At 55.1% G+C, this 17,595-nt stretch overlaps 7 protein-coding genes across 7 annotated transcripts; 5 read left to right on the plus strand and 2 right to left on the minus strand.

The window, feature by feature from the left end:
- Positions 1-314: 314 nt before the first annotated feature.
- KRP23_1853 (uncharacterized protein) lies at positions 315-1,328 on the plus strand (the record flags this gene model as incomplete). The annotated part of the gene is made up of 1 exon (XM_067886514.1): positions 315-1,328. One exon carries the CDS (start codon positions 315-317, stop codon positions 1,326-1,328), a length of 1,014 nt encoding a protein of 337 aa, XP_067749188.1.
- Positions 1,329-4,605: 3,277 nt separating this feature from the next.
- On the plus strand, positions 4,606-5,247 carry KRP23_1854 (Temptin; the record flags this gene model as incomplete). Its single annotated transcript, XM_067886515.1, has 1 exon — positions 4,606-5,247. The coding sequence occupies one exon, from the start codon at positions 4,606-4,608 to the stop codon at positions 5,245-5,247; it is 642 nt and encodes a 213-aa protein (XP_067749189.1).
- A 573-nt stretch (positions 5,248-5,820) lies between these two features.
- On the minus strand, positions 5,821-6,820 carry KRP23_1855 (uncharacterized protein; the record flags this gene model as incomplete). The annotated part of the gene is made up of 3 exons (XM_067886516.1): positions 5,821-6,446; positions 6,533-6,630; positions 6,711-6,820. The coding sequence occupies 3 exons, from the start codon at positions 6,818-6,820 to the stop codon at positions 5,821-5,823; spliced, it is 834 nt and encodes a 277-aa protein (XP_067749190.1).
- Positions 6,821-6,980: 160 nt separating this feature from the next.
- KRP23_1856 (uncharacterized protein) lies at positions 6,981-7,931 on the plus strand (the record flags this gene model as incomplete). The annotated part of the gene is made up of 1 exon (XM_067886517.1): positions 6,981-7,931. One exon carries the CDS (start codon positions 6,981-6,983, stop codon positions 7,929-7,931), a length of 951 nt encoding a protein of 316 aa, XP_067749191.1.
- Positions 7,932-11,634: 3,703 nt separating this feature from the next.
- On the plus strand, positions 11,635-12,672 carry KRP23_1857 (Glycerol-3-phosphate dehydrogenase 1-like protein; the record flags this gene model as incomplete). Its single annotated transcript, XM_067886519.1, has 1 exon — positions 11,635-12,672. One exon carries the CDS (start codon positions 11,635-11,637, stop codon positions 12,670-12,672), a length of 1,038 nt encoding a protein of 345 aa, XP_067749192.1.
- Positions 12,673-14,828: 2,156 nt separating this feature from the next.
- KRP23_1858 (Egl nine-like protein 1) lies at positions 14,829-15,842 on the plus strand (the record flags this gene model as incomplete). The annotated part of the gene is made up of 1 exon (XM_067886520.1): positions 14,829-15,842. One exon carries the CDS (start codon positions 14,829-14,831, stop codon positions 15,840-15,842), a length of 1,014 nt encoding a protein of 337 aa, XP_067749193.1.
- A 58-nt stretch (positions 15,843-15,900) lies between these two features.
- Positions 15,901-17,491, minus strand: KRP23_1859 (uncharacterized protein; the record flags this gene model as incomplete). Its single annotated transcript, XM_067886521.1, has 2 exons — positions 15,901-16,308; positions 16,370-17,491. The coding sequence occupies 2 exons, from the start codon at positions 17,489-17,491 to the stop codon at positions 15,901-15,903; spliced, it is 1,530 nt and encodes a 509-aa protein (XP_067749194.1).
- Between the last annotated feature and the right edge of the window lie 104 nt (positions 17,492-17,595).

The raw sequence follows: 17,595 nt of genomic DNA on the forward strand, positions 1-17,595 counted from the left end.
ACTGAGGAACGATGACTTTGATCGCCATTATCGCTGCTGGTTCCTGTTCTGCTTGCAGTGGCGTGGAGAAATTATCCGACACAAGTCATGCTCGCGCATATCCGTTGTCATTGATTAGGTGGAGAGGTTGTCCTGCGATAGGAATGAGAACGGAACCAGGATAGTATAAATAATGATGCAGCATCGCATCGTTCATCAGGCACGGAGCTAAATTCAGCCGTCAATGGTGAAAAGCATAGCAGCGCGACCTCCTTCCCACTTTTGTTTTTCGCTCCCACCCAGCAACACCCCACTCTTCCATCTCTCTTTCAACCATGGTCAAGTGCAGCTTCTTCCTCAGCTTTGCCGTCTGCGCCATCGTCGGAACTTCCTCGCTAGCCGAAGCAGTCGACAGCGGAAGCGCCTTGAACGACACCAGCGCCAGTGGTGCCGGTGATGCCGGTGTTACCACCGACGTGATCACCGATACCAGTGCTAGTACTGCAGCTGTCATCACCACCAGCGCCAGTGGGTCCACCGATGTTGCCGGCGTGACCACCGATACTAGTGCTAGCAGTACGGCCGATGTCACCACTACCAGCACCAGTGATGCCTCCGATGCTGACGGCGTCACAACCGATACTAGTGCTAGCAGTACGGCCGATGTCACCACTACCAGCACCAGTGATGCCTCCGATGTTGACGGCGTGACCACCGATACTAGTGCTAGCAGTACGGCCGATGTCACCACCACCAGCGCCAGTGATGCCTCCGATGCTGACGGCGTCACGACCGATACTGGTGCTAGCAGTACGGCCGATGTCACCACTACCAGCGCCAGTGGAGCTTCCAACGTTGCCGATGTCACAACCGTCTCGAGTGCTAGTGCTGCAGTCGACGCTTCAGCGCCGGTTGTTGGAAATGCCGCCCCGACCGACGCGCCTACGCCAACCGTAGCAAGTTCTACAAGCGGTACCGTCACAGCGACGGTCAAGCCTACGACGAAGCCAGTCGCGACGGTCAGGACGGGGCCAACTCCGATCGGCGGCCAAGTGACTGTAGTTCCTGGCTACGCTAACTGCGGTGGAGTCGGCTTCGACTACACTGTTTACATGCCCGAGGAGACGTCCACGAGCGAATTCACCAGACTCACGTGTGAAGCGGGCTACAGGTGCCAAGACGTCGAGAGCAGCGACTTCTTCCAGTGCAAGGAGTGGCCGAGTCGGGACCCCGTCGCCTTCTACGGCCAGTGCGGGGGAGGCAACTACGACGGCCAGACGTTCTGCGCCCCGGGAGCGGTGTGCAAGTACATCAGCGCCAGCTTCTCGCAGTGCCTCCCGACCTACTAAACTCTTCAGCATCGCAGCATTATGAGCAGCTTTTAACCTAGCTGGAGCTGCGTATGCAAAGCTAAATCAAAATATGACCCTGCAATCGATCCAAACTCCTACGTTTTCTTGAAATTCCTCATTACTCAAGCGGTCACGACTTCCCCAAACGTGCATCTTGCGCAAGAAACTACAAATTACGGATTTCGTGTTGAAGTTGTTTGTACTCAAATTCTATTCTAGCAACGGATACCATTCTTTTTTGAGTTGACCTCAACGGACCATTTGACAAGATCATGAGGCATTGAAGCGATAAAGGTGCGAGCTTTGGTAGGCGAGACTCTAATGGACCGAGTATTTCTGTTGTCTCATCCTTATCATCTTATCACCTGCGATCGTTCCGTTGAAGCCGTCTCGTGTTTCTCTCTCCGACGATGGTCACCTGCATATCGCTTACTTTTGAATTTACTTCAACAACCCAAGGCAACTCAAGCCCCAGTCGTCTGCAACCAGATCAACCAACATGGTGAAGGCCCTCTCTGTCGTGGTTGCTACAGCAATTGCAGCATGTGCTCTCGCCCCCATCTCCGCTCACGAGGGGCTCACAACGCGTGCACTCTCCACCGAGGAACGCAGGCTCTTCGCCCAGAGTTCCCAGTCCGCCCTGACGACGTGCACCGCAACCGCGTCGTCTCGCAAGCTCCAGGAGCGAGCTGCTATTCGACGCGCCGAAACAGTCGCAAAGCTGCGTGAAGAGCACCGCCAGCGACGTCTTGACGCTGCCACGGCGTTGGCCAAGGACCACAAGTCGACCACCACGGGTATCACGGCAGATACCAAGTCCAGCACGCTCTTCACCAGCAATACGTACATCGTGGAACCCGAAGTCACCGAGGGCCCGTACTACGTGAAGGGCGAGTACATTCGCTCCGACATGCGAGAGACGCAGAGCGGCGTCAAAATGGTCGTCGACGTGCAGGTGATCGACGTGAACACCTGCCAGCCTGTGGAGGACATGTACATCGACCTGTGGCACACCAACGCGACGGGCGTGTACTCGGGTGTGGTGGCCAGCACGAACGGAAACAGCAAGGATGCGAGCAACATCAACGCTACTTTCCTACGGGGCGTCACCCCCACAGACTCTGACGGCGTCGCGCAGATGCTCTCGATCTTTCCTGGTCACTACGCCGGCCGCACCACGCACATGCACTTCGTCGGTACTCACGACGGCAAAGTGCTCGCGAACAAAACTTACTCGGGAGGTTCAGTCGCTCACGTGGGCCAGTTCTTCTTCGACCAGACGCTTATCACTGAGGTGGAAGCGGTGGCGCCATACGCGACCAACACACAGACAGTGACGCTCAACTCGAAAGACAACATCTTGTCGTCAGCCGCTGCTAACGGCTTCGACCCTGTGATGAACTACGTGAAGCTTGGCAGCTCGGTGAGTGACGGCCTGTTCGTGTGGATCTCGTTGGCTGTCGACATGACGGCTGTGCGGACCCCGAGAGCTGTTGGCACGCTCACTGGCACTGCGTCGACGTCAAGCAATTCTAGCAATTCAAACAATTCAAGCAGCGGCAGCTCGGCTACTATCACCACCACGGACTCCAATGCTGCCTCCAGCCTCACTGTGGCCACTTTTTCGGGTGTCGCGGTGGGGCTTCTCGCAGCCTTTGCACCGATGCTCATGGAGCTACTGGCAACTTTGTAAAGGAGAAGAGTGAGCGCCGGGCCAGGTAAAATGGTCCTATTAACTAAACTACATTGAAATCAATAAATTTGATTGTTGAGATTGACATGTGAAGCAAGTTTACCAAGTTGGTAGGTTGTTGAGGTCTACGCGGCGAACAACCTCGTCAGACAAAGGGCAATTTGCGCAGTCAGTGCCGAGGTTGGACACTCGCCAAGTCCACCATTGCATTATCCATACTTTCCAGCCGATATTGGACGGCGTACTTGTCAGATTCCTGCACGACTTCAAGCTGCACGCTGCAGCAGAATACAGAACACATGTACAGGTTTCAAGACCCGGGGAATTCATTATCACGCAAAACAAAACATCCATACAGATCTACACAAGACGGCGAGAAATCCCTGCAGCATTCAACGCGATTAAGCGCGCAGCTTGGCCCGACAACCGCCGCCGATCGCGTTCGAGTCCGTCGAGGGAGCGGTGGTCGTCGTTGCCGACGTGTCCGTCGTGGCGGATGAAGTCGGGGCCGCCGAGGTCGGGGCCGTGGTTGTCGAGGTCGAGGTCGAGGTCGAGCTGTCGGTAGTGGAGGAAGAGGTCGTCGAAGTGGTCGTCGTGTCCGTGGTAGATGAGCTGGCCGAAGACGTCGTCGAGTCGGCCGATGAAGTGGTGGACGAGGCGGCGGACGAGGTGGTGGAGGCCGACGTGGCGCACACAGTGGCCGTGGCGGGGTCCGTGGTGAAGGCCGTGACGGTGAAGTCGGGCGTGCCACCTTGCAAAACTAGAAGCGCTTTCGATGCAACTGAACAAAAGGGTGACTGTGAGTTCTATTGGACCGCGCGATGCACACATGGCGGGTGTTTCGGTAGCTGAGCGCGACCGACATCTCTACTGGAGCCTTGCCGCAAGACCAGATGCTGAATGCGCCTGCCTGAGATATCGATCCGTGGGCTGTCAACCGGGGAAGCATTATTGAGCTCAGGAATGGATTTTATAGCGCTTGTAGGGCGGGATTAATCGTGGTCGCAAGGGCTTTTACGTAGCGCGTTGAGCAACGTTAGTGCTTGTATCGGCACAACGCAGAGTCGAGCCTTGTATTGCACCACCAGAATCGAGTCAAATTACCCTCCAGATAGGTACCATTAGAAAACACATTTACGAGCGCTGTAAAAGCTCTACCTTACCACAGTTCACGCCCTATCCTGGGAAATTAACGCCGTCACAGTGGACTCGTTGAAGCCACCTCAACACGGCCGACCTGGCTCAGCAAAGGCGCTCGCAACCGTAGAGGCTATAGCGCGTGCCCGACAGCTCACTGTCCGAAGCGGGTGCGTTCATAACCACCGGGAAGGACTGGTCCCGTTCGGATAGGTCCTGCATTGCATCTGCTACTCAGTCACCTTTGTCAATGCGTGTTACGCCAAACGAGTATGTATTGCAGATAATGGTATCTCTCTAGCTATCCTTACCCTGCAAGAGGCACCCCATCGACGCAGCTCGGTGCGAAGATGTCGAGCGAGGCGACAGACATCGCTTAAACGATCTCATTCTCACATTTTCCATTGACTACCGACCACCATTTCTTTTCATCGTCCACTAGTTATGAAGTCCTTCGTCACCTTCTCCGCTGCCGCCGCCCTCAGCATGGCCACCGTCGCCGACCTTGCCAGCGCCATGCAGGCCTACCTCGACTACATCCCCAACGGATCCCTCTTCTCGCAGGAGCTCGGACACCCGGACAAAGACAGCTCGCAGTACACCGACTTCGCCACCGCCTTCGAGGCCGTCGGACTCTCCTGGACCGCAGCCTTCTGCGCCGACACCTTCCCCAATTCCGACATGACCAACGGCGCCGCCTTCGGAGACCCCTGCTGCACCTGGGCCCAAGGTGGCACGCCCGACTTCACCGTCACGGCCTTCACCACGGACCCCGCCACGGCCACCGTGTGCGCCACGTCGGCCTCCACCACCTCGTCCGCCGCCTCGTCCACCACTTCATCGGCCGACTCGACGACGTCTTCGGCCAGCTCATCTACCACGGACACGACGACCACTTCGACGACCTCTTCCTCCACTACCGACAGCTCGACCTCGACCTCGACCTCGACCTCGACAACCACGGCCCCGACCTCGGCGGCCCCGACTTCATCCGCCACGACGGACACGTCGGCAACGACGACCACCGCTCCCTCGACGGACTCGAACGCGATCGGCGGCGGCTGTCGGGCCAAGCTGCGCGCTTAATCGCGTTGAATGCTGCAGGGATTTCTCGCCGTCTTGTGTAGATCTGTATGGATGTTTTGTTTTGCGTGATAATGAATTCCCCGGGTCTTGAAACCTGTACATGTATTCTGTATTCTGCTGCAGCGTGCAGCTTGAAGTGTCCTTCTGCGGTGAACAAACCTGTTAGCAACAGCAATTCTACAACAGAGTCGGCGCTGAGGTTGAACATTCGCCGACGCTTCTGACCGCGTTGACAAGCTGCCCAGCCAACGTTATCGCGTAAGTTCATTGCTGCATTACTTTCCAGTAGGCATTTCGCCATATCAAAATGGTCACAAGCTACAGCGCAGGAGACGGACATGACTGAGAGTGCCAACGACTTCAGCACGACGGGCAACGCATTCCTGAAATGCGAGTGCATACTTAGTATTAGCATCTGCTAGACACCAACTTGAATTGCACCCTGAGAGAATGCGTGAATCCTCCGCATACTGTTTTGTCTCGCGGCACCTTCCGTTTCTTGTTTATCAGAGTTGCTCCTGTACCCTCAGTCTCACGCGCTTGCCAGGACGGCGTACTGGTAATCCTCCGTTATTACTTGTTGCCATCATCATCCTTGCCACGCATGTACTCCTCAATTCGATGCACCAGCCACATCACGTTATGCGGCGTGTTTACCGCCTGCTTCTCCATTTGCTCCGTCAGTCGTCGACACGAGTCCACATACCGCTCACTGAATCCGTCCAGACGGCGTTCCCAGAACTTGTACATTGCATTCGCCGAGTACTTGGCTTTCTCCACCATTCGATCTTTGACCTCGGCCATGGTAATCTCCGCCGGGATCACTGCTGGTCCCCGCGGCTTCTTCATACCCCGCACCACCTCGCTCTCCACGAGTGCTTGGCCGTCATCCGTTGCCTCTCCATCTTCAAAGTCGAACAAGTCCTCATCTCCCTTGTCCTCGACCACATCCTCCTCCTCCTGATCGATATCGTCTCCATGATCCTGCAGGTCTCCCCTATTGCCCACACCTTTCCGCAGTTCGCGCTTGATGCGCTTACGCTCCTCGATCAGCTTCATGAGCTCGCCGTTGTCTGTGTGGACCGCAATGACCCCGATCCCCCGGACGTAAGGCAAGCGTTTGCCCTCCTCCATCCACTCCGGAGAGTACACCGACAGTCCGACGCCCATGAAGGTGAAGTCATCCTTCCTAGGGGGAGCTGGTACCACCATCCACAACATTATCAAAACTTCGTTAAAATTCCCCGTTCGAACCGGAATAAAAAGTCAAGTCTCTCATCTTCACCTGCTCGTTCCCTCATATCCTGCAAACGTTCGCGACTAGTCGAGAAATCCACTTGAAGACCCTTGCATTCAGGGCTTTGACGTTCTTTCCACATGGCTCTAAATAATTCCACCATATTATGATTTAGTACCTATTTTGGCATAACCCGAGGGCGCATTTGGACCGGAGAAGCGTCTACCTGGTGTATATGCTGATGCCCACGCAGTAGTTGCACGGCACGTTGTCGTCGGGCCCCGTGGACGCCGCAGCGCCCTTGTCTCCCCGGCGTCCAGGCGGCACTGGAGGCATATTCGTGTTCAATTCTGAAAATACAATTTTGTGTAACTTACCCTAGTTACCAAAGGAATAACAAATTTCAAATTTTCAACATACAAAAAACAAGTCACGCGACGGCAGTGTTTCATTTCCAATAGTGTTGGGCTTGTAGAAAAATAAAGATACTGATGCCATGCAGCTTCGTCATGTCATAGTGAAGGTGCCAGCGACTGAGACTGCAACGGGGGTGAGCAGGAACTTGCTGGCGATTCTAGCCACGCCGGATGACGTCAGCAAGGAGGCTGCTGAGAGTTACGACGAAGTCATGGTGTATCTCCACGGGTTCCCGGATATGAGTGTGCACCCTACCAAGGTAGACTTTGCATCCCGAACATCTGCCAAGCTGGCCGAGTTTTGGGTGAGCAAACAGGACAGGAAGAAGGCCTTCGTGACCTTCAACTTCGGTGGCGTTCCAGGGTCGGACAACGAGTTGTGCTTTACGGACAAGAAGATCTCCTACGAGGTCGAGGACATGGTGGTCGTGTGCAAGTACATCCGCAGCCATCTACTTTCGACTAAAGGGAAGGTGCACGTCGTGGGGCTCTCCACTGGAGCCATCTTGGGAGCTTTACTCCGTGACAAGCAGGTAGCGGATACCATCGCGGTGATCGCAGGTTTATTGGACATGACGAAAGGTGTCCATTTTGACTTCAACGAGCTGCAACTGGAGCAGAGCGCTACACAAGGATGGTGCTGGAAAGAGTTCTACCTGGAGGGCGGTTGTCCTCTGCCCAAGAACGTTGAGCTCTCGCTGGATGGTGTCACTGCCACGACCGAGTTGACTGATTCAGCAGCACCGCCGAAGCTTTACGTGCGCCTGGACAAGCGCTACATCGACGAGTACTATGATGGCTCGCTTGATATTGTCCGAGTTGTTGCGGGGGCTGGATTGCCACCACTGCTAGTAATTCATGGCGACGCTGACACGGACGTGCCATACGCGAATGGTGAGGAACTCTTCGCAGCCGCGGCCGAGCCGAAGACTTTCCTGCATATCTCGAAAGCCAACCACATGCTATCGAACTCGAAGCATCTGAAGAAGGCATTGCGTGCAATTGGAGACCACATTGCAGCCGCGCAGTAGTTAGCACACAGTTCGAATGCATACAAAGCACGTCTTTCGTCGTACCAATACGGTCTCTTGGCGTGCGCTTGACACATTCGCCGTGCTTGACTAAGGCATGAGCACGATTCACTTCCGAAGCATTTTGCCTGTGTTAGCACACCTTTCGAACAGCCAGGCTACGAGCACACTGGTCGTCCACGATGAGCGAAGCATCTCCTCCTTTCTGCAGGCTGCTTCTGAGAACGACGTGCTCAATCGGGTCAAATCTCACATCCTGGATGCGAGCAAACTCTAGTGTGAGCACAGGACTAGCCTTTGTCGATCACATCCTGCGTGCGAGCATTGCCATCCACCGCAAGCCCAGCTCAGCATAACGTAGAGGCAACTGAACGGAGCTGCCACTCATCATAAGGAGAGCTTTCAATGTTCCTTGAGCCACGCTTTCAAGTCGGCACTCGATAAAACGATCAGCTCTTCTGAAAAATTCGCTCGCACCTATCGTAGCAATCTGATCATCGAGCCCAGGTGTCTCCGCACCAGCGCCACTGTCACGAATCTCAAGCCTGGGATCTGCTAGTTTTTGCATCGCACGCTGCACCAGGTCGTTCATTCTCCGAATATTGGACTTGACATGTGAAAGCGAACAGCGATCACGACCTGCATTTCTGCAAGCGCATCCATCAAGCCATAATCAACGGTTTGGTCGGTTGCTGCTTATGGTAGGATAGCGGTCAAGATTGATGCACACGTAGAGCGTTCGAGAAGGTAAAATAGGGTGGGCGGCGCTCGATGCTTTCCCTGACCTGCAAATTCCCAGAACGAGACTTGGTAACCTGTCTCCATTCTCGCTTTCAATGCTCCACTCGATCAAGTTGACCCCTCTTCGACCACGCCGTTGCCAGACATTGTGGACTACACCACGGATGCGTATTGAAACCCTCCACCATGAGTGAAGCAAATGGGGACGGCTCTATCCAATAATTGCTTGGTACAATCTGCATATATGTACTCGCACTGATTGTCTCCACCGTCTTCGCAACACCGACTTGAAATTCATTCTACGACATGTTTCCTGCATCCTGGACACGACCATGGAACGCTGACCTCCCAGCCCAAGACGTCTTCGTGCAACCCGGATGAGAGCGGCAGACGCGTCCCCCACGAACAGTACACTTGAACGAAGGTCCCTTATACAACCTTCACGCGAGCAGTTAGCTCTGCTCCACAGCGACATCATTCCCCTTGTGCCACGCTCTATCACCTTCCTCTCCTTCTTGACTGTAGAGGATGTTGCTGGGTCTCAGGCTATGGGTGCCTAGGCCTCTGCGTCGTCGCCGGTAACGAACAAGTTCCTCAGTATGAAGAACTTAGCTGAGCAACTGCTCCCAAGGAGTCGGCAGTGCGCATATACAGCCACGAGCCTCCGCTTGCATGAAGCACTAGAAACCGAGAGACGAAAAAGAGCCCTACAGCCGACGTGCTCAATACCACACGGCATGTCGTTCTCATCGCCAACAGCTTCACTGATGGCACTGTCCACTCCACCTAGCACATCACTCCCTCAGGCGTCCACATGCGCAATACCGACTTCAACTCCAACACCTTCGAGGCGGATAGCTGTTCCTCCACCGTTGTCCTTCCTTGCTGGCACTATGGAGCTCATCGCTTCCAGGTCACCTGCCCCAGCCTCCTGGACTAGAAGTCGCGAACTCTGAAGCACGCGTCGGAGACCACACAGCAGCGATTGCATGAGCAAGCGAAGTCTCCAGCCGTTTAACAAAGACCGCCGAAATCGTGTGTGGAAGCGTCTCAACTTGGGACTCAAGTGCCTCGGATCGTGCGCAATCCGAACATCTGCAGATTCTTCAATCAGCACAAACTGGAGAGTTTGAGTGAGCAAGCAATGTAAGTCGCGTGCATAAGCCGCGTGCTGGCACCAAGCAGCCCATCTGCGCTCTGGAACGATTGGCCCGCGGCAACAAGCTCCCAGCGTGGGGCTGTCAGATGGCTGCACACGAAACAGGCCGTGCTGGGAGATGTTAAACGACGAGGGTAGATTGCTTGCTCACCGCCTTTGCACCTTGCATCCACGCTGCGATGGCCATCGGCCCCGTGGCGCCTTCCTAGATTTATAGGTTGTCCGAAGTTTTTCGTCTACAGATAACTTCAGAAGTACAGACAATCCTCTCGGTCGTGATATCCTGAGTAGTGATACCCTCCACGGAGAGATATGGGGAGGGCTCCCGATGACCGTCACCATACAAGCACGAGTCAAATATACCTCTACCCTCTAGTTACTGGTTTGTGATACAAAACACGTCATTATCACTATTCAAAGGTGCTTAACTATTGCTAAGGTCCATTTGGTGCAGGACGTCCGAAGAAGTCGAGCATCGACTTTTGCTGCTTGTGGCCTTGTCTACACGCAAGCTCCTCTCTAAATACTCGCTGCATCGTTCGAAGCCCGATAACGTCCCTTGAACGGACCCCCATCGCACCGGCGGTAACGAAAAGTTGTGCTATCCATTGAAGACGCTCCTTCAGCTCCTCTGTGGACAGGTTTTCGGGCGTTGGATAGGTTGAAGAAGTGCTTTCTTCTTCTTCGTCCTCGATACCGCCATCACCGACATCTTGACCGCACCCATTCTCGCGCTCTGAAGACTCGACCCGGCAGAAATCTTCGTCCGTTGGTTCATCCGCGAGGATGTTCTCGTCCGGTGGGTTCAGCAGCTCTTCAACCGACATCGGATTCGAGGGGTGGAGACGCGTCAGCATCTCTGCCAGCTCGTTCACGATGTCATCCTCCACGCCCGGCTCGGCGTACTCGCACGTGTAGTAGTCAAGCAAGCCAGTCTTCTTCCAGCAGTTACTGAAGACGCTGGGAAGCAGGGCGTTCCAGCTCTCGATGCTCCACAGTACTGCCTGCTGTACGTCGACGCTGTAGAGCTGTTAAGTTCAAATGTACCAATTTTACGGCACATTTCTGCCTTGTAATAACTCCAGCGAGTGATAATGTGGTGGTTCCCGACGCTATCACAAAGGAGAGGATTGTCTGTAGCGAAGTGGTACACGTACCTCAACGTTGACAGGAGCAAGCACAGCAATGCAGCCATGAGTGAAGACTGCAAGGCACCAATGTGCAGACTCCTACGATCTGCCCGACGCCTCTGGTTTCGGCGATGCTGGCTGCGTAATTCGGAGGATTACGCGGTCGCATGGAAATGGCCGTTGGGACCGCCGGAACGAAAGCTGCTCCATGCTGAGGCGCGAGCGACTTGAAGCTGCTAATGCAACGGAGCGCCCAACAGCGTAGGTTAGACTCGTGGAGTCAACGGCGGACGTTCCCAGACCAGTGACAGCCCTACAATCCAAATAGACCTACAGCACCAGCCAATGGAGTCGAATCTACACTCGCCATCATCACGATTGGCTTTCCCTCTCGATTTTTCCTAGCGCGCCGTGATTCGCCGAAATGCTGTGCACCAAGCAGAAAACCCGTGCAAAGAAATATCCCGCGAATACGTATGCACAACTTCGTTTCGTCAACCTTTTTATCATACAGTAGCTCCCTGCTATCTCTAATACAGACCATCACTCCTGTCGCTGACGTCAGCGGTTCCCTTCACACGTCCTCAGGTGGCGTTGTCACATGCCTGTCATTCCTGAATTTGCCGTCTAGCGCGCACTCCTCCATCTCCTCCGCCACTCCAAGCTTAAAACAATGCCGCAGAAGGTCTGTCTCGTGGGCTCTGGCAACTGGGGCTCGGCCATCGCCCGCATCATCGGCGAGAACACGCAGAAGCTGACCGAGACGTTCGAGCGCGACATCAACATGTGGGTCTTCGAGGAGCAGGTGGACGGCCGCAACCTCACGGAGATCATCAACACGGAGCACGAGAACGTCAAGTACCTGCCCGGCTACAAACTGCCTGAGAACATCATCGCCGTGCCGGACCTGTGCGACGCCGTGCGCGGAGCTGACATCCTCATCTTCTGCGTGCCGCACCAGTTCCTGGGACGCATGCTCGTGTCCATCAAGCAGCAGGGCCTCAAGGAGGGCGCCATGGCTGTGTCCCTCATCAAGGGCATCGACTTTGACGACCAGGGCGTCGTGCTCGTGTCCGACCTCATCCGCAAGGGCCTCGACGTCGACTGCAGCGTCCTCATGGGCGCCAACGTGGCCAACGAGGTTGCCGCCGGCGACTTCTGCGAGTCGACGCTCGGTTGCGCCGACCTGCGCCACGGCGCGCTGCTGCGTGAGCTGTTCAACGCCCCCACGTTCCGCGTGGACGTGGCGCTGGACCCGCACGGCGTTGAGATGTGCGGCGCGCTCAAGAACGTGGTGGCTCTGGGCGCCGGCTTCTGCGACGGCCTCAAGTACGGCGGCAACACCAAGGCGGCCATCATCCGCATCGGGCTGAGCGAGATGAAGAAGTTCTGCTTCAAATACTTCGACGGCGTCAAGGAGGACACGTTCTTCGAGTCGTGCGGCATCGCCGACCTCATCACCACGTGCTTCGGCGGCCGCAACCGCAAGTGTGCCGAGGCCTTCGTGACCCAGAAGACCACGTGGGAGGAGCTTGAGCAGACCATGCTCAACGGCCAGATGCTGCAGGGTACGCTCACGTCGAAGGAGGTGTACGGCATCCTCAAGGAGCACAACGCCATCGACCAGTTCCCGCTCTTCGCGGCCATCTATCGCATCGCCTTCGAGGGCGCCGACCCCAAGACCATTACCCAGCTCGACTTTGCCCAGTAAGCGTGCAGAGTATGACTAATATATTCCCCATCCACTAGAGGTAACAACAACAAGATACTTTGTCATTATCATCGCCATTACGATGTGCAGCGTCACTGACCTGTCGACGGCAACAACATAGAGATTGAAATTTGCTGCTTGTATTGTGCCAGACTCATTCTCTAAACCGACCAAGTGAGCAGAGGAGCCGACCACGATGTCCGAGACCGGAGAACAACGTGCTGGGGTCGCGATCGAGTCTTTCGAGAACAACGACCACTTACAGCAACACACTCCGGCCTTCATACAGGCTTCCTTCACAGACCGGAAACGGCTGATGTCTGCGTGAACGAGGTGGGTTCTCATCGTCTTCATCCTCATCGCTGGTGGCATCTTCCTCAACGTCGTTGTCGCCGTCGCCGTCGTTGCTTTCTTCCTCCTCTGCAGCGTCATTCCCTCCGTCATCAGCGTCCTTGTAGCTTTCCGAGTCGGAGTCGCAGACATCAGCCGCTTCCGGTCTGCGAAGGAAGCCTGCATAAAGCCCGGAGTGTGTTGCTGAAATTGGTCGTTGTTCTCGATCGACTCGATCGCGACCGCAGTACGTTGTTCTCCGGTCTCGGACATCGCGGTCGGCTCTTCTGCTCACTTGGTCGGTTTAGAGAATGAGTCTGGCACAGAGATTGGTTCCGGCCATGGAGAAAATGTCCTCCCAATCCATCAAACTTACTTACATTGGAGAAAGACCGGCGTTGCAGCGACGCCCCCTTCACTTCTAATGCATGTGTATTACATGGAGAGATGATAAAAGCAATCAGCACTGAGTGATGGGATAGTTGCTTCGTACAAGATACAACAAGCCATGCGAGACGGAACCCTCAAGACGAAAACCTCAAACGATTAAATCACCCAGCTAGCCAGCAGTTGCTGCACCGACTGGCGTCGACCCTTGAATGCTTCCTTCATCAAGATGAATTCCGACTCATCCGACTGCCCTCTCTCCAGCAAAAAGGTCACGATACTAGCACAACCACGATTTAGTGCTTCAATCAGTGCCGCATTGACACTCACCGAGTCGCTTTCGGGCATAAGCAAGTCGACAACTTCGACTTGCCTTGTCGCTACAGCAGCGCGAAACACGCGAGCAGTATCGAAAGGGTTGCCGCGATGCATTATCATCCGAATGATGTGAAGACGGTGCTGGTTCACAGCAGTCTCGAGGGCCAGCGTTGCGTCTGTCGAGGCGGGACTATCCTGTAGTAGTATCTCCACCATCGCGGCGTGTCCGTGCGCCACTGCTGCGTGCAGGGACTCACTGGCGCTAGAATCACCGGGGAGTAACGCTGCGACCAGGTTTGCAGTCGCTGCAACCTCCACTCTAGCTTTGAGAAACAACGAATCGCACCGCTCCATAAGATACCCAGCGACATCGTCTTGTCCAGTTACTCGAACTACTACCACGATTTGCACCATAGCGAGCTGAGACTGGAAGATTTCTGGATCATTTATCATAAGCCACTTGACCACTTCGAGGTGGCCGTTGGCTGCGGCCTTGAACATTGTCACTTTGGTGCATCCTAAACCTCGATCGTCATGAAGCCGCTGCATTGTATCGAGTCGCCCCCTAGCATCAGCGCCGTCCATGGCTCCACATGTCAACATCCGAGAAGCCCCGAAGTTCTGGACTACTCGGTGCAAATCGTTGTAAACGGCCGAGTCGATCGTCTTGGGAAGGAGGTAGTCATTAGCGAACTCAATGATGTGTGGAAACTCTTGCAGCAGTGGGGTGAGCGCGAACGAAACGATAAGCAGGAGTTGAGGCTTCTCCATCGTGGGGGAATTGTAAACTGGTATTCAAGCTCAAAAAGTCGATACTCGCCTGCAGGCCAACTGCTTCCACGGAGGGCTATAGCTTACGTCAATCATCTGAGAAATCTACTTTCCCCACTGCCTCGGACTCGTCGACGAGCACGCTCATCCTTCACAAACTGCGGTGTTCCTATCAAATCTATTGTTTTTGACCCTTGACGGCCACAAAGTATGCCATCTACAGATACCGTTTCAAATCAATCGCGCTGTTTTCACGTCTGGCTGAGACTGTGCTTGGTGGCTGGACAGCTGTGCGCCAATCGTTTTTGCCATGATTCAGTGCTGCACTGGCAGACTTACACTTCTCGGCCATGAGCGACACCTTCCCAGGCAAATACAAGGAGCCGTTCACGCGCGACTACGAACGTCTGCAGCGCAAAATCACCACAGAGGCCTGCGCGGAGCTGGACGAGAAAGGGTATGTGGTCATCGACGACTGCTTCGGTCGCGGATGGGCCAGCGCACTGCTGCAGGAGATGAAGTGGCTCCACGAGAACGACCACTTCAAGCCCAACAAGACGCAGTTCGCGCTCACGCAGAAGGGCTCGGACGGCCGACCGCAGGCCTTTCACTTCGTCAAGCCCCACATTTTCGAGGTAGATCTACACGATGCGTCGCTGCGTACCAAGGTGCCGGAGCTCGATGCACTGTTCCACTCGACAGAGCTGTTACAGGTGCTGGCGACCTTCCTGCCGCAGTACGAGCTGAAGTTTAGCACTTCGGACCGCACGTTGAAGTTGCAGCGCAATGCTGGACACGGAGGGTGTTTCCCATGCCACTACGACAACCCCGGAGCTCCGAACAAGCGCAAGGTTACGTGTTTATTGTATTTGAATGAGGGCTGGAAGGAAGGCGACGGAGGCGAAGTGCAGCTTTTTCCGTTCTTGCAGCAGCCTGTGACTGTGGCGCCCAAGATGGACCGCGTGGTGCTGTTCCAGAGCGACTGGATGCTGCACCGCGTGTTGCCGTCTCACGCAGAGCGATACGTGCTTACGATTTGGCTGGATGGAGCCCAGGTGAACTCCCCGGAGGACTCGCAGCTGCGGTTGACGCAGAGTGATCTGGCTGACTGGTTTGGCTTCTTGGAGAGGCTGCGTCGGTCGCCTGTGCAGCGATTGCTATCTCGCGGGGTGTACGAAGAGGAATACTACGAGTCGCTGATGGAGTGCATGCAGAGCACCTCCACCGACGGCTGCGTGGAGCTGCTCAAGTCGCACGAGACGCACTTGGAGAACGTCAAGCGCAATGCTCCTCTGTACAACTTCATCAATAGGCTCCGCGATGTTCGAGCGATGAACCACGAAGACCCGGTCTACGTGGGCTAATAGGACACGCTGAACCATGAACTAACGCTAAGCTGTTTGGTATTCAATGGAAAGCCGTCTAGGTCAAGGCGTTGGGGCGATCGAACCCGTCCAAGATGAAGCGGCAGCTGGATGTGTCGTACGGGATGACGTTCCACTCGACGTGAGGTCTAGTCTTCAATTCCTCTTCCTCGCGCGTACGCTGCAGGCGTTGAGCTTCGTTTTCACGATGGTGCGAGAGCTGCTGCAGCCTGGAAAACACGTCGAGAGGCAGCGGGGAAGTCGGTCGAGCAGTAGCAATTTTACCATCCTCGAGGTCACTGGCCATGAGCTCGCGCTGTTTCTTCTTGAGCAGCCACTTGGACTTCTTGCTGATTGTAGGTTGGAACGTTAGCTTCGGTGGCAAGGGTGGAGCCTTCCTAGGCTGAAACATGCGACCTGCTAGCTCTGTGTCTAGCCTGCCACTCCGAATCAGCGCCGCGTAGATCTAGCGGCACAGACGGACAGAGCGAGTTAGCATACACCGAGTTTTCAAGCAAAAGTCCTACCTTCTCGGACTTGGCGTTGATCAGCGGCGTGAAGGTTATCTCCTTGTCCTCTTTGGCCTTCTCGATCGCTGCACGAACTTGCTGTCGCTGCTTTTTTCCTTCTTGGTAGGCGATGATATCGTCGAGCGATCGCCTCATGAGCTCCTTCTTACGCTGGATGGTGAAAGACGCGTTCATCTTGCTGCACATTGCCATGAACCGCAGGCAGGCCTGAGTGTGACGACTTCCATCAACAGGAGACGCAGACGCTTCCGTCCCGCTCTGCGCAGCCTTAGACGGACTCGGATTGCGATCTGCGCTCATGACGCAGTTGTCAGATCGACTGGTGTTGCCGTGACTGCAGATGCAGGGCGTCTTCACACTCTCCTGGAGATCAATTGCTCGGTCCCGCGTCAACGCTGCTTCACGTTGTTGCTCCAGTCGCGCTCGTTGCTGTCGCTTCTTGGCCAAAAGCGTTGCCTGACGCTCTGCAAACGCTGGGAATTGGCTGGTGAGTTGCCGACTCTTGCTGTTCATCGTGGGAGCGAACCGAAACTCGATAGTCTCCTGCGTCTCGGTCTCTCGTCTCTTAGCTGTGAGCCTACGCACCTTCTTCTCCTCGAAAATGCGAAACCGCGCGGTCATTTGCGCTACTCGCTTGGGCGACAGTGATGGAGCTGTGCCTTGTTCTCGTGAAAAGGTCTCAAGCAGCGCACGCTGTGCGTCTTGGTTAAACTTCAGCTTGTGTGAACCTTGTCGATCAGCTAGAAATCCTTCCAACGACGATGCAGTCGAATCCTTGCGTCGTGGTGAGACCGACGGCTCCTGTCTAGGGGCTTCTTTGATCTCATCACCAGCTTCAGCATCTGAAGCTACGAACAGCCGATGCTGTAGTAGATCCAACAACATTTCGTCTTCAGTGTCTGTAGACTGCAGGGCTGTGGCCGATCGGACCCCCAAGTGGTTCCCCAGTTGTTCAGCCAGCAAGCTGTCATCATCTCCTTCGTACTGATCCAGTGCGTCTCCGTCGACACCTTCGTACTCCTCGTCTTCTTCATCTTCATAGTCGTTCAACTCGTCGGTGAACAGCGAAAGTTGCGGCGGTGCGCTCAAGGTGAACTGCTTCCTCGTCGTAGCTGCCATGGCGACTCCTTCTCCCCGTCGTTTCAACACTGCCCTCCGAGATAAAACGAGGCTGAATGTCCTTTTCTTTATACGTCGGTCATCGTTCGGCTAGACAGACTTGC

Source organism: Phytophthora ramorum (genome assembly GCF_020800215.1).
Source record: "Phytophthora ramorum isolate Pr-102 chromosome Unknown Phyram_PR-102_s0002, whole genome shotgun sequence".
Lineage (NCBI taxonomy): Eukaryota > Oomycota > Peronosporomycetes > Peronosporales > Peronosporaceae > Phytophthora > Phytophthora ramorum.